Source organism: Aulonocara sp. 'chitande type north' Nkhata Bay, linkage group LG16 (genome assembly GCF_057382095.1).
Source record: "Aulonocara sp. 'chitande type north' Nkhata Bay isolate Kocher_YH1m ecotype deep benthic linkage group LG16, A_spYH_male_GT1.1, whole genome shotgun sequence".
Classification (NCBI taxonomy): Eukaryota; Metazoa; Chordata; class Actinopteri; order Cichliformes; family Cichlidae; genus Aulonocara; species Aulonocara sp. 'chitande type north' Nkhata Bay.
In genome coordinates this window covers 30445525-30458417 of record NC_141359.1, presented here as the reverse complement: position 1 = coordinate 30458417, position 12893 = coordinate 30445525, and the positions used below count along the sequence as shown (strand labels likewise).

The window sequence follows — 12893 nt, the reverse complement described above, 5'->3', positions numbered from 1 at the left end:
ACAGTGGACTGACTGTTTAGCAAACACTTCCTTTTCTTGATCTCCAAATTTTAAGAGTGGCTCTTACACAGAAAGTACTGAACTGGACAATAGCATTTTCCCCAAAAGAAAAATATGTCAAAAAATATGTCTTGTCATATATGCTTCATTCATGGTGTTACCTGTTCTGTGAATTTATACTGGTAGGGGATAATGATGGTAATTCCTTCCTTTGCCATTTTATAAATGTGAGATTGTGTCGAGCTGACACAATAGCATGAGCTGTTTATAGCATGACAGACACCAACCAGCAACAACCTTACAGCCACAGAGTTGCAGTCTTACACGCCTCTCTGCAGCTTCTCCCCTCCTGTTAACCCCCCCCCCAAAGAAAAAAAATTTCCATTGAGACTGTGTCAGCTCCCAAACAGACAAAAAACAAACTAAAAACCAGCAATAAACAACTTAAACATAAAAAATCAAAAAGAAGAACAATATAGTATCCACATCTGAACCAAAGAGTAAAACAGTTAAATGTGGATTATTATATATTAGGTCTCTCTCCTCCAAGTCTCTGTTAGTGATGCGCGAATCATGAACAAATCGTTCAATACTCGAGAATCACTTTACTGACTCACGATTCACAAGCCCAACTGACTCACTGACTCATCCCTGTTGCTGTTAGCAAACTAATTTCATTAGTAGAAATATATCTAGCTTGTAATTAAAATTGTGGAGAAAAACACCACATCCAGTATCTTAACAAAAACATTTCTGCTCTGAACTGGAAGAAAGAACCCTGAGTAGAAGCTCACATCAAGACAATAGCTCCTTGGTTCACAGTAGCATCGCTCTGCTAACATGCTAACAGCTCATTTGAGCTACTCACTCCCTCCTTTCCTGAGCTGAATCTTAGCGTAAGCGAATCACTCAGGATTCACTCACCCCTTCCCTTCCCTTGCTGAATCATAGCGCAAACGACTCACGCAGGACTCACTCACCCCCTCCCTTCCTGTGCTGAACCATAGCGCGAACAATGGGCCTTTCTCAATATGCGTATTTGTGCATACTTGCGTTTTCGTGTACTCGTGATACGTCATCAGTCGGAGACCAAGTACTGTTCCAATTCAAAGTACGCATCAAGCTGAGAACGCGAAAAAGTCCCGGATGTGTTCTCGCTCTGCCCGTTTTATCGAGCATGCATCGGTGGTGACTTGTGTGGACTTGGTACAGCTAAATATCCCAGAATGCATTTCATCCAAAACTCAAACGCGGCAATGGCGGACGAGCGGGGCTAAAAACTTTTAAATATTACTCTTTCTGGGTCACAAAATAAACTTAAGTTCTTTTCAAGTGAGAATGTAGCTGTGTAAACTTCAAATACCTGCTCGATTTATCAAGATATCATATATTTCCAAATGCGCTCCGACGTTTTCGGAGACGTCTGTGACCTGCCAGCTCCATAGCAGACAGCGAGGATTATTACAGCCGGCGAGAACAGCGGATTCCCGGCACATCGTTTTCCACCCCCCTGCGGTCTTTTCGCTACTCAGGTTAAACAAACACCAAACCCCAGTAGCTGTCTATTGTATTGAGTGTCCACTAAAATAAAAATAAAAGCGTTCCAACATCTCACCTGCTTGTTTTTATTAAGGTATGTACACGTATGTACATGTACTGTCAGGGCTCTGTGTGCAGGCGGATGGAGAGGAGGATCCAAATGCGAGACTCTGAGAGTGAATTGAAACTGAGAACCTTAGCTTTATTGCTGGTGATAAACGACAACGTGAACTGAACAATGACACTGAGAACTGAACACACAGGCATAATTCTGAGGGTACGACGCGACACCAAGCATGGGAAAACACAGGGCTTAAATACACAGGGTAGTAATGAGGGAATGGGCCACAGAAGGGAGACACAGCTGGGGGAGATCAGAGCTAACGAGACAGGGGGAACAAAGCTGCACACACTAACCTAAGACAAAGACTTTCACAATAAAACACAAAACATGAAACACTAATAATAAACATCACTACAACAAGAGAATGAGAAAACAATCCAAAACACCAAGATAACTGAAACACAAAGTACCAGAGAAACAAAGAATAATCCATGATGCAAAAGTAAACCAAAACATAAACTCAATTGCTGGGTCCAACGGACCCAGAACTGTGACATGTACACTATTTTTATTAATAGAGATTTCATTACTGAGGTTAAACATGATATACAAGTCACTTAGATCACTTCTAAATGTTAATGTTTGGTTTATTTCAGTGTTTTATTTGTTCCTGAGTAAACCGGTTTGGCTGTGATTAAAGTTAAGCTTCATAACATATTACTCATAGTTAAATTAAGAGGGGACGGCAGTAAAAACTCCGGACCTGTGACATCATCAAGTACGCTGGTGTTCCAATTGTACAAATCGCGAGTCCGTGCTCGTGTTCTCGGCGAGTCCGTACTCTCAATACTCAATACTTGAGAATTGAGAAAGGGCCAATCACTCACTCACTCACTCACCCCCTTCCCCCTGGCTCACAGCTTCTTCTTCTTGCTTGCCAACCAATGTTAAGGCGCATTACCGCCCCCTGGCTCACAGCTCAGTGGACATTTAGATAAGAAAATATATATTTGACACATTTAAGGAAAATACTAATAAAATAAAAATAAACAAAATAAATGTTCCCTTTAGAATTTTTTTTTTGCTTTTTTTTTGCTCTATAAAATAGTTATTTTCTTTTAGAATCACTCATCTTAGCAGTAGGATATGCATGAAAAGAGAAACAAATTAAGTTTGAGTGAAAATGTACATTTTTTGCACTCTCTGGTCAACTGACTCAGTGACTCAAATGATCATATTACAAATGATCTTCTTATGGCCTCTGACAGTGGACTCATCTCTGTGCTTGTCCTGCTAGACCTCAGTGCAACATTCGATGCTGTTGACCATAATATCCTATTAGAGTGATTAGAACATGCTGTAGGTATTACAGGTACTGCACTGCAGTGGTTTGTATCATATCTATCTAATAGACTCCAATTTGTGCATGTAAATGGAGAGTCCTCTCCACACACTGAGGTCAAATATGGTGTTCCACAGGGTTCACTGCTAGGACCAATTCTGTTTACGTTATACATGCTTCCCTTAGGCAGTATCATTAGAAGACATAGCATAAATTTTCACTGCTATGCTGATGACACCCAGCTCTATCTATCCATGAAGCCAGATAACACACACCAATTAGTTAAACTGCAGGAATGTCTTAAAGACATAAAGACCTGGATGGCCGCTAACTTTCTGCTTCTTAATTCAGATAAAACTGAGGTTATTGTACCCGGCCCTGAAAATCTTAGAAATATGGTATCTAACCAGATTCTTACTCTGGATGGCATTGCCTTGGCCTCCAAGTAATGCTGTGAGGAATCTTGGAGTCATTTTTGACAAAGACATGTCCTTCAATGCACATATTAAACAAATATGTAAGACTGCGTTCTTCCATTTGCGCAACATCTCTAAAATTAGAAATATCCTGTCTCAGAGTGATGCTGAAAAACTAGTTCATGCATTTATTACTTCCAGGCTGGACCACTGTAATTCATTATTATCAGGATGTCCTAAAAGCAACATCCTGGGACTAGAAAGAGAGAGCATATTTCTCCTGTTTTGGCTTCCCTTCATTGGCTCCATTTGTTAAATCCAGAATTGAATTCGAAATCCTGCTCCTCACATACAAGGTCTTAAATAATCAGGCCCCATCTTATCTTAATGACCTTGTAGTACCGTATCACCCTATTAGAGCACTTCGCTCTCGCTCTGCAGGCCTACTTGTTGTTCCTAGAGTATTTAAAAGTAGAATGGGAGGGAGAGCCTTCAGTTTTCAGGCCCCTCTTCTGTGGAACCAGCTTCCAGTTTGCATTCGGGAGACAAACACTATCTCTACTTTCAAGATTAGGCTTAAAACTTTCCTTTTTGCTAAAGCATATAGTTAGGGCTGGACCAGGTGACCCTGAATCCTCCCTTAGTTATGCTGCAATAGACATAGGCTGCCAGGGGATTCCCATGATGCATTGAGTTTTTCCTTTCCAGTCACCTTTCTCACTCACTATGTATTAATAGACCTCTCTGCATTGAATCATATCTGTTATTAACCTCTGTCTCTCTTCCACAGCATGTCTTTATCCTGCCTTCCTTCTCTCACCCCAACCGGTCCCAGCAGATGGCCGCCCCTCCCTGAGCCTGATTCTGCCGGAGGTTTCTTCCTGTTAAAAGGGAGTTTTCCTTCCCACTGTCGCCAAAGTGTTTGCTCATAGGGGGTCATATGATTGTTGGGTTGATGGTAGCATAAACACTCTGCTGTCTCACCAGCAAGTCCTGCCAAAAAGTTCTCCAGCACAATGGCATCCAGCAACCGATCCTCCTCTCTCATCAGACCAAGCTCCAGCCACCTAGCTGTAGCATCCCAGAGCTGACAGTTATACTTGCCTTCATCCAGCTAACCAGGAACAAACGGCAGTGTACCTCCAGAGAGGCCCAGCCAGTCTAGGATCGCTGTACTTAACATTATTAATATATATATATATATATATATATATATATATATATATATATATATGTATAAATATATATATATATATATATATATATATATATATATATATATATATATATATATATATATATATATTATAAAGATTTTAGAACAATGAAATGTCCCAAGTACGGCTGGGCTATATCACACCGTTCACAGTAATACTGGTGTAATTTTGGGAAACGACAGGAAAATGAAATATCGTGATAGAATATGGGTAAAACGCGCATGCGCAGTGCCTATGTTTACATACGCACATGGCGGCGACGCAGAATAAGAAGAGCGAAAGTGGAACGTTAAATTAAACAGATGAACCAGAATTGGTTTGTAAAAATGCTGCAACTTCAGTGATGTGGAACTGGCGCTCGAAAATCTGTCAAATGTTTTAGTACAACTTTGCTAAGCTACGAAGCCGCACCGCTTGATGGATTGTCGGAGCATTACGGCTATATTAGGCAGGCGCCTTGCAGAGTGAGGAGCCAATTTCCACTGGAAATGCCTTTTGGTTAAACTGTCAGCAAGGAATTTGCAATCGCACTGTTACATTTTTATATAACTTTAATAGACATAAAAAAACAGCTGCTTGATTAAGTGAAAATACATTGATGGGTTTTTTTGCACTAATAAAGTTGTGGAGTTGTAAAGTATTTTGTGTAGTGTCAATTATATCGTCAGTTATCAGAATCAGAATCAGAATACTTTATTGATCCCTGGGGGAAATTATTTTTTGTTACAGTGCTCCATTTTAAACCAACATTAAGACAAGACAGACAATACGCTAACTAAGAATAGTACAATATATACATATATATACATACATACATACATAAGTCACTTATAAATAAATATTTGGAAAAGAAACATGTGTAGCTGTAGCAGCAAACAGTGTGTTAAGTGGATGCGTTGTACAGGGAGATGGCCACAGGCAGGAATGATTTCCTGTGTCGTTCAGTGGTGCTTTTCGGTAATCTCAGTCTCTCACTGAACGAGCTCCTGTGACTGACCAACATGTCATGGAGTGGGTGGGAGGTGTTATCCAACATTGTCTTTATCTTGGACAGCATCCGCCTCTCCGACACCACCTTGAGGGAGTCCAGCTCCATCCCCACAACATTGCTGGCCTTACGGATCAGTTTATTAAGTCTGTTGGCATCTGCGACCCTCAGCCTGCTCCCCCAGCATGCAACAGCATAGAGGATCGCACTGGCCACCACAGACTCATAGAAAATCCTCAGCATTTTCTGGCAGATGTTGAAGGACCTCAGTCGCCTCAAAAAATAGAGACGACTCTGGCCCTTCCTGTAAAGTGCTGTGGTGTTTTTAGCCCAGTCCAGTTTATTGTCAATGTGTACTCCAAGGTATTTATAGTCCTCCACAATGTCAACACTGACCCCCTGGATTGAAACAGGGGTCAAGTGTTTCCTGGTCTTCCTGAAGTCCACGATCAGTTCCTTGGTCTTTGCCACGTTGAGCTGCAGATGATTCTGCTCACACCACGTGACAAAGGAGTCGACCACAGCCCGGTACTCTGTCTCATCATCCCTGCTGATGCATCCAACCACCGCAGAGTCATCAGAAAACTTCTGAAGATGGCAGGTCTCTGTGCAGTGGCTGAAGTCTGTGGTTATATCATCAGTTATATTGTTATCGCAAATTTTCAAATGTATATCGTGATAAATATTTTTGGTCATATCACCCTGCTCTAGTCCCAAGTACTGATTAACGAAAGGGAATACTGATACCTTCGGTTAAAATGTTTTTTGAATACATGTTGACAACATTTCGGCTCACCTTTGCATTATTACAATTTGAACAGTTCTCATAATTTTTTTGACAATGTCATAAAACAGAAGCACACAGCAACACCTTAATCAAAAATGACAAAGTAAATTGAAACTTTGATCAAATATCCACTCTAAGCAAAAATGTACTTTGATGATAGTCATGTTTTGCTCTTCCTGACTAGGGCAAAAAATGGCCTTGGCAAGGTACAAATCCACAATCGCCTTATCTCTGGATTTTCTTTTTCCAATTAAATCCTACAAAATTATATACCTGGCTTGGCACAAATCAATGTATTTGATAGCACCGGAATTGTCCAGCATTTTGACTAAACTAAAATCAAAGATGTTCAAAAGATGACTGGAGTGCAGAGGGGCACAGATGTATAGTGAGGGTGCACTATGAGTGTCTGGCAAAGGCCCCAACCTGTGAGATCTTCAATTCCCAAAACTAGCAAGGAAGGAAGGTAGTCTCATTTTTCCTCCTGGAAGAGGCTGGGAAGATCAAATCTGAATTGACTATGTTTCTCACCTCCATTGTTCAGGCAGCTGCACACATTTGTAGTTTCAAGGTAGCTGTTGCCTGTTGACACAGAAATACACAAACCAGAGGTGGACATGAGGTGTCAGTCCCATTGCTACTAGCCATTTGATGCACTTAGCACTAGCCACAACAACACTGATCACAAGATGTGTGACTTGTTCCTGGTGGGACTTCACCAGGCCTCCACATTTTTATTGTTTATGTTCATTGTTTTTATGGATAGAATTTCTTGGCAGATTCAAATGCAGGATGCTTCAACTTTGGTGGTGTCAGGATCTCAACTTAAATGATATGGTTTTGTTGGCTTGTATATTTGATAGTTGAGTTCATTTGGTCATAGTACAACATAAATGACAACTGGATTTGAATGTGTAAGCTTAAGTTAAGTTTTGGACTACTTAACCCTCTGGGGTCGACGGACACGCCAGTGCGTCAAAATCAGGTGACAAATTTACGACGACACAGCAAAAAGATGCAGCGACCCAGAGTCTCCATTTCAACTTGGGTCGCAAGTGTGGACTTCGAGCTATACACCAGTTTTTAAACTGCGTTGATAGGCCACGTAAAAACAGAGTTATGATAAAAAAAAATACATGCCATGTGTTTTTTCTGAATAAAACAGTGGTGTTAACAGCGGGAAGAAACGGTAAAAACAGCATTTTCTACAGATACTGCTAGCAAACACTCTCTGCTTGCGAGTGAAAAAAAAAAAGATGAATGTCATAGTTGCTCCAAAAAAGGTACCAAAGGCAGATTCCAGTGTAAAATCTGTCTCCACACGGAAAACAGGAATGATACACCTCCTGCTGTCAGACCTTCAGGGTTTAGGCCTCTGTTGTCATCCTACAATGTAAAGAAACTATATTTTGGAGTGGCACAAATCGTTTGTGTGCCTTCCTATTTGATGCAGAACACCTGATTGTTCTGTAAGTAGCTTTGAATGGTTATATAAAAAACGCCTGAGGCCTTGGCTGCATTTTTAGGTAAATAGTACCATATAACTTTGTTGTGTACAAAAAACTGTGCATAATTTGTAGACATGTACAATTTCTATTTGCATTTAAAAACATTGATGGAGAAATTTTAATTTCTCTTAAGACTAAGAAAAATGTATCTTGTTCCTCTACAATACTAAAGACTTGTAATATCTGATGTGTTGATGTAATAATGTTACAGTGTATCTTATTTAAAACAAACAAAAAAGTCAGACACGACTGTCAATAGAAAAGAATGCCACCGTTTGGCCCTCCTCCTCCTCCTCCTCCTCCTCCTCTGCGTTGCAGCTATAAATATTAGCAGAAGCTTATTTTTGTCTTGTTCAACCTGGAGGGAAGCAGCTGATTTTAATGTTATGAGTTCTTAATATCTAAGAATCTGTGTAATTGAATCTTAAACTGTTTGTTTTTGATTGCTAATGTGGACATTGTACAACAGGTGCAACAGCTGCTGAGAAGGATCGTGCCTTAATCAGGTAACGTGTGTGTAAAACAGCATTTGAACGGTATCATAGTAGAAACGTTGCTCAGCTATATTGATGTGTGGTATTTCTTTCTAATGAATATAATATATCATTATTACTGATCTATCTTATCCACTGTAACATATTATGGAGAAAATGGAAAACTCAAGTGAGATTGTTTCATTTGTGCTGGCTGCTTATGGAAATATTGGAGGGTTGAAATACCTTTATTTCATTATAATACTGGTCTGGTACCTCTCTATATGTGTGGCAAACACAGTCCTTATTGTGGTCATACGTGTGGACAGAAGACTGCATGAGCCAATGTATATACTACTTTGTAATTTATGTGTGAACGAAATAAATGCCAGCACATCACTGTATCCTCTTTTGCTCTCACAGATGTTTTCAGACAGCCACGAGGTGACTGTGCCGTGGTGTTTTCTGCAGATGTTTTGTTTGTACACAAGTGCACCTGCTGAATTTTGCAGTTTAGCAGCCATGGCCTATGACAGATATATCTCAATCTGTCATCCATTACGCTATAATGTCATTATGAACACAGAGAGAGTGTTTTTGTTGATTCTGCTGGTGTGGCTGTATTCATTTCTTAGTTTTATTTTCTCATTTTCATTCATCTTCAGTTTGAAGTTTTGTGGAAATATTATTCACAATGCGTATTGTGACCACCAATTAATAATTAGACTTTCATGTGCAGTTCCAATCCAAAGCTTTATTTCTAACATATCCTTTCTCTTATTGAGTGTTTTCATACCCTTCAGTCTCATTTCAGTCACTTACATGAAGATTTTGAGAGTTTGTCGAAAAACATCAAAAGAAAACAAGCAGAAAGCTGTGACTACTTGCACCCCTCAGATCATCTCTGTGTCAAATCTGTTTGTCGGGTGTATTTTTTACTTTATTGACTTCAAGTTTTTAGTATCTCAGGTACCAGATGAAGTTCGTATAATTTTGCCTATGTATTTACTCATTTTTCAACCTATGCTCACCCCATTTATGTATGGATTTAAGTTGCCAAAGATAAGGCAATCATATCAAAGGTTTCTGTTTGAGAGAAAATAAATATCTTTGTTCAGAATGAGATTATCCTAGAGCATCTTTGCTCTGTAGGAGAATAAAGGAATTTGCTGCATTTCTAACTGAAGTCACGATAAAATATGACTCCTTTCTTATTGTCGGGGATTTTAATATTCATGTGTGCTGTCCAGAAAAGCCCATGATTAAAGAATTTTTTAATCTTACTGATTCTTTTAATTTAGTTCGATGTGGGTCTGCACCCACGCAACATTGTGGTCACAGTCTCGATCTGGTTTTAGCGCAGTGATTGCCTGTTTTTAATCTGAAAGTCTCTGACCCTTTTTTCTCTGATCATATGCCGGTTCTGTTTGACATTTCTTTATCTAGAAATGAATTCAGGAGGCATGTCCTTGCTAAGACAACTCGTTTGTTAAATTCTTTCACTGCAGCTCGGTTCTCCACCTACTATAATCAGTTCTCCATTCCTGACACACTCCAATACGTAGAGGAACTACGGTTTCATACCAGTTGTCAGACTGCCTTGGATATTGTTGCCCCTCTAAAAATTAGGCATCCTAAGACTAAGTTTGAACCCTGGTTGAATGATGAAACTCGTTCTGCGAAGCGTGAATGTCGTAGGGCTGAGCGGAGATGGAAAAAAAGATAACTTACAGGTCCCTTCACAAAATTTAAGAGAGCGCTGGGCCTTATATCAGCTTACAATAAAAGAAGCAAAGCGGAAATACTTTGCAAACATTATTATGGTGAATTATCAGAAACCACATATATTGTTTAAGTTAACTGAGACTATTTTAAGCCCTCCCTCTGCTCTTAGTTTTGAGCCTTCACATGAAATGTGTGAAAAGTTTCTGCACTTCTTTATGAACAAGGTAGCCTCGGCTAGGGCGTGGATTATTTTGCCCACATCTGACCCCTCTGATCTTCCAATTTGCTCAGCTGTCTTTCAACAGTTTGAGTCGGTTACTCTTGCTCAGCTACAGGAGGTGGGGGATCATTTAAAGCCTGTAGGCTCACCTTATGATGCTACCCCTCCCCGTTTTCTGAAAGAAGTTTTTTCTACCATAGGTCCAACTATTTTAACCATTTTAAATAGCAGCCTTACCTCAGGTGTGGTTCCAAAGAATTTCAAAGATGCAATTGTGCAACCACTTCTTAAGAAACCTGGGCTAGATACAGGCTAAACTTTCTTTGCTTTGACAATTCTAAAACTGAAGTAATGGTGTTTAAACCTGCCTCCACTGCTGTTCCGTGTGTTGATTTGCAATCCCTGAAATCATTCTGTAAAACAGAGATTGTTAATCTGGGTTTTAAAATGGATCCTGAGCTTAAGCTTGAAAGCCAGTTCAGGTCGGTTGTAAGGTCTAGTTTCTTTCATCTCAGGCAGCTGGCCAAAATTAAGCACTTTCTTGCGAGACAGCAATTTGAAACAGTAATCCATGCTTTTGTAACCATTCAGCAGGATTACTGTGATTCTCTTTATTTTGGGGTGAGTCGATCTTCTGTTTTTTGACTGCAGCTAGTTCAGTTTCAGTTTGACTGCATGCCTTTTAACTGGGACTCGTAGATGCGAGCATATCACCCCAGTTTTATATTCACTTAATTGGCTGCCCGTGCATTTTAGGATCCATTTTAAGCTGCTTTTATTTGTTTTTAAATGTTTGTCCAATGCTGCCCCTCTGTACCTCTCTGAGCTTCTTCATCCATGCATACCTTCCCGATCCCTCAGGTCGGAAGACCAGCTCCACCTGAGTGTGCCTAGTGTGCATTATAAATAATAATAATCTTTATAAATAAAGATGCTATGCTATGCTTATAACATTCAGCAATCATATTATGGTTCAGAGATATATTTGAAATTCCAAAAGACCCATGCAACTCTTTCTTTTTAAAATAATTTGGCAAAAGCTACTTTGCAACATGTAATATTCTCTGAACTGTAAACAAAGAAACGTATTAAATACTTTAAATATGTGTCTTTAAATGAATTTATTTAAAATTAACTATCAGGCTCTTGTCACCAGTGTTGGTCAAGTTACTTGAAAGTAATCTTGTTACATTACTGATTACTTATTTTCAAAAGTAATTAATTACTTGGTTACTTAGTTACTTTTTAAAAACACAATTTACAACCTGAATAGGTGATAAAGCGATAGATCTTTCAGCCCAATTCTACTTTTTCTGCATAATCAATCATACAAAATGTAATCAAATGGAAAAGTCTCTTTTTAAAATTTATTTTTATTAGTTTTAATCTTTTAACTTTATGCATCAAGCAAAAATTAAATTATATGCAACATTCTCTGACTGGAGGAAATTTGTTTAATATTTAACCCTATTTTCTGCACATTCCAGCACATAAAATAAAATTATTATTTTTTGCTTAGACTCAGTTTTTCAAATAAATGCAAGTGAAACACAGCAGAAAATAAATAAAATCAAAGACTCAGCAGTCCTGTTGCTCTATTTTCATCTGTATAGCAGGCGGATGTTTGCCCTGGTGCAGATGTGCCCTATGAAATAGCATAAAGGGTGGCACTGGCCACAACAGACTCGCAAAGAATCCTGAGCATTGTCTGACAAATGTTGAAAGACCTCAGTCGCCTTAGAAAGTAGACATGCATTCCTAGAAGGGTCATTTAGAAGGGATTCAAGTGGAGAAGGGTTCCACTTTGGTGGTTCAAGGTTCAAGGTTCTTTATTTGTCACATGCATAGTTATACAAGTATAACACACAGTGAAATGTAGCCTTACATGCTCCTCGACATGTGCAAAAATTTTGGGGGGGGGTGTAGAGGAAGAACATTATATATATATATAGTATATACACTGGGTGAATGTGCAGTAGTAGCAGCAAGCAGGTGAATTCTGTACATTAATATGAATAGACATCTGACTATTTTACAGGATCGACAATATAAACATATTTAAAATTAAAGGAATTGAAATGTACATTGTGCCTTGGTTTAGAGTGTCTGGAAGAGAGTCCTGTCTCAGTCAATTATAGATGATGTGAGAGGGCAGGTGTGTGTGTTTAGGGCCCGGATGGCTTGGGGATAGAAGCTCCTCTTGAGTCTCTCTGTCCTTGCCCGGAAGATGCGGAACCTTCTACCAGATTGCAGAAGTTGGAACAGTTTGTTGCCAGGATGGGACGGGTCCTTCAGTATCTGCGCTGCTCTAGTCCGGCATCTCCTGGTGTAGGTGTCCTGAAGCGGGGGGAGAGCAATCCTGCAGCAGCGTTCTGCTGTACGGATCACTCTCTGGCGAGCTTTTTGGTCCTTCACACAGCTGTTCCCAAACCACGATGTCATGTTCTGTGTGAGGATGCTCTCCACAGCGCCTGTATAGAAAATCCTGAGGATCTTTGGAGAGACTCTGAACTTCCTCAGTTGTCGTAGGTGATACAGGCGCTGCCTAGCCTTTTTGGTCTGGACCTGAATGTGGGCAGCCCATGTCAGGTCTGAGGAGATGTGGACACCAAGA

At 39.7% G+C, this 12893-nt stretch overlaps 1 protein-coding gene across 1 annotated transcript; it reads left to right on the top strand.

The window, feature by feature from the left end:
- The first annotated feature begins 8502 nt into the window (after window positions 1-8502).
- Window positions 8503-9438, top strand: LOC147311816 (olfactory receptor 11A1-like). The gene has a single exon (XM_086266849.1). It carries the CDS (start codon window positions 8503-8505, stop codon window positions 9436-9438), a length of 936 nt encoding a protein of 311 aa, XP_086122975.1.
- The last annotated feature ends 3455 nt before the right edge of the window (window positions 9439-12893 follow it).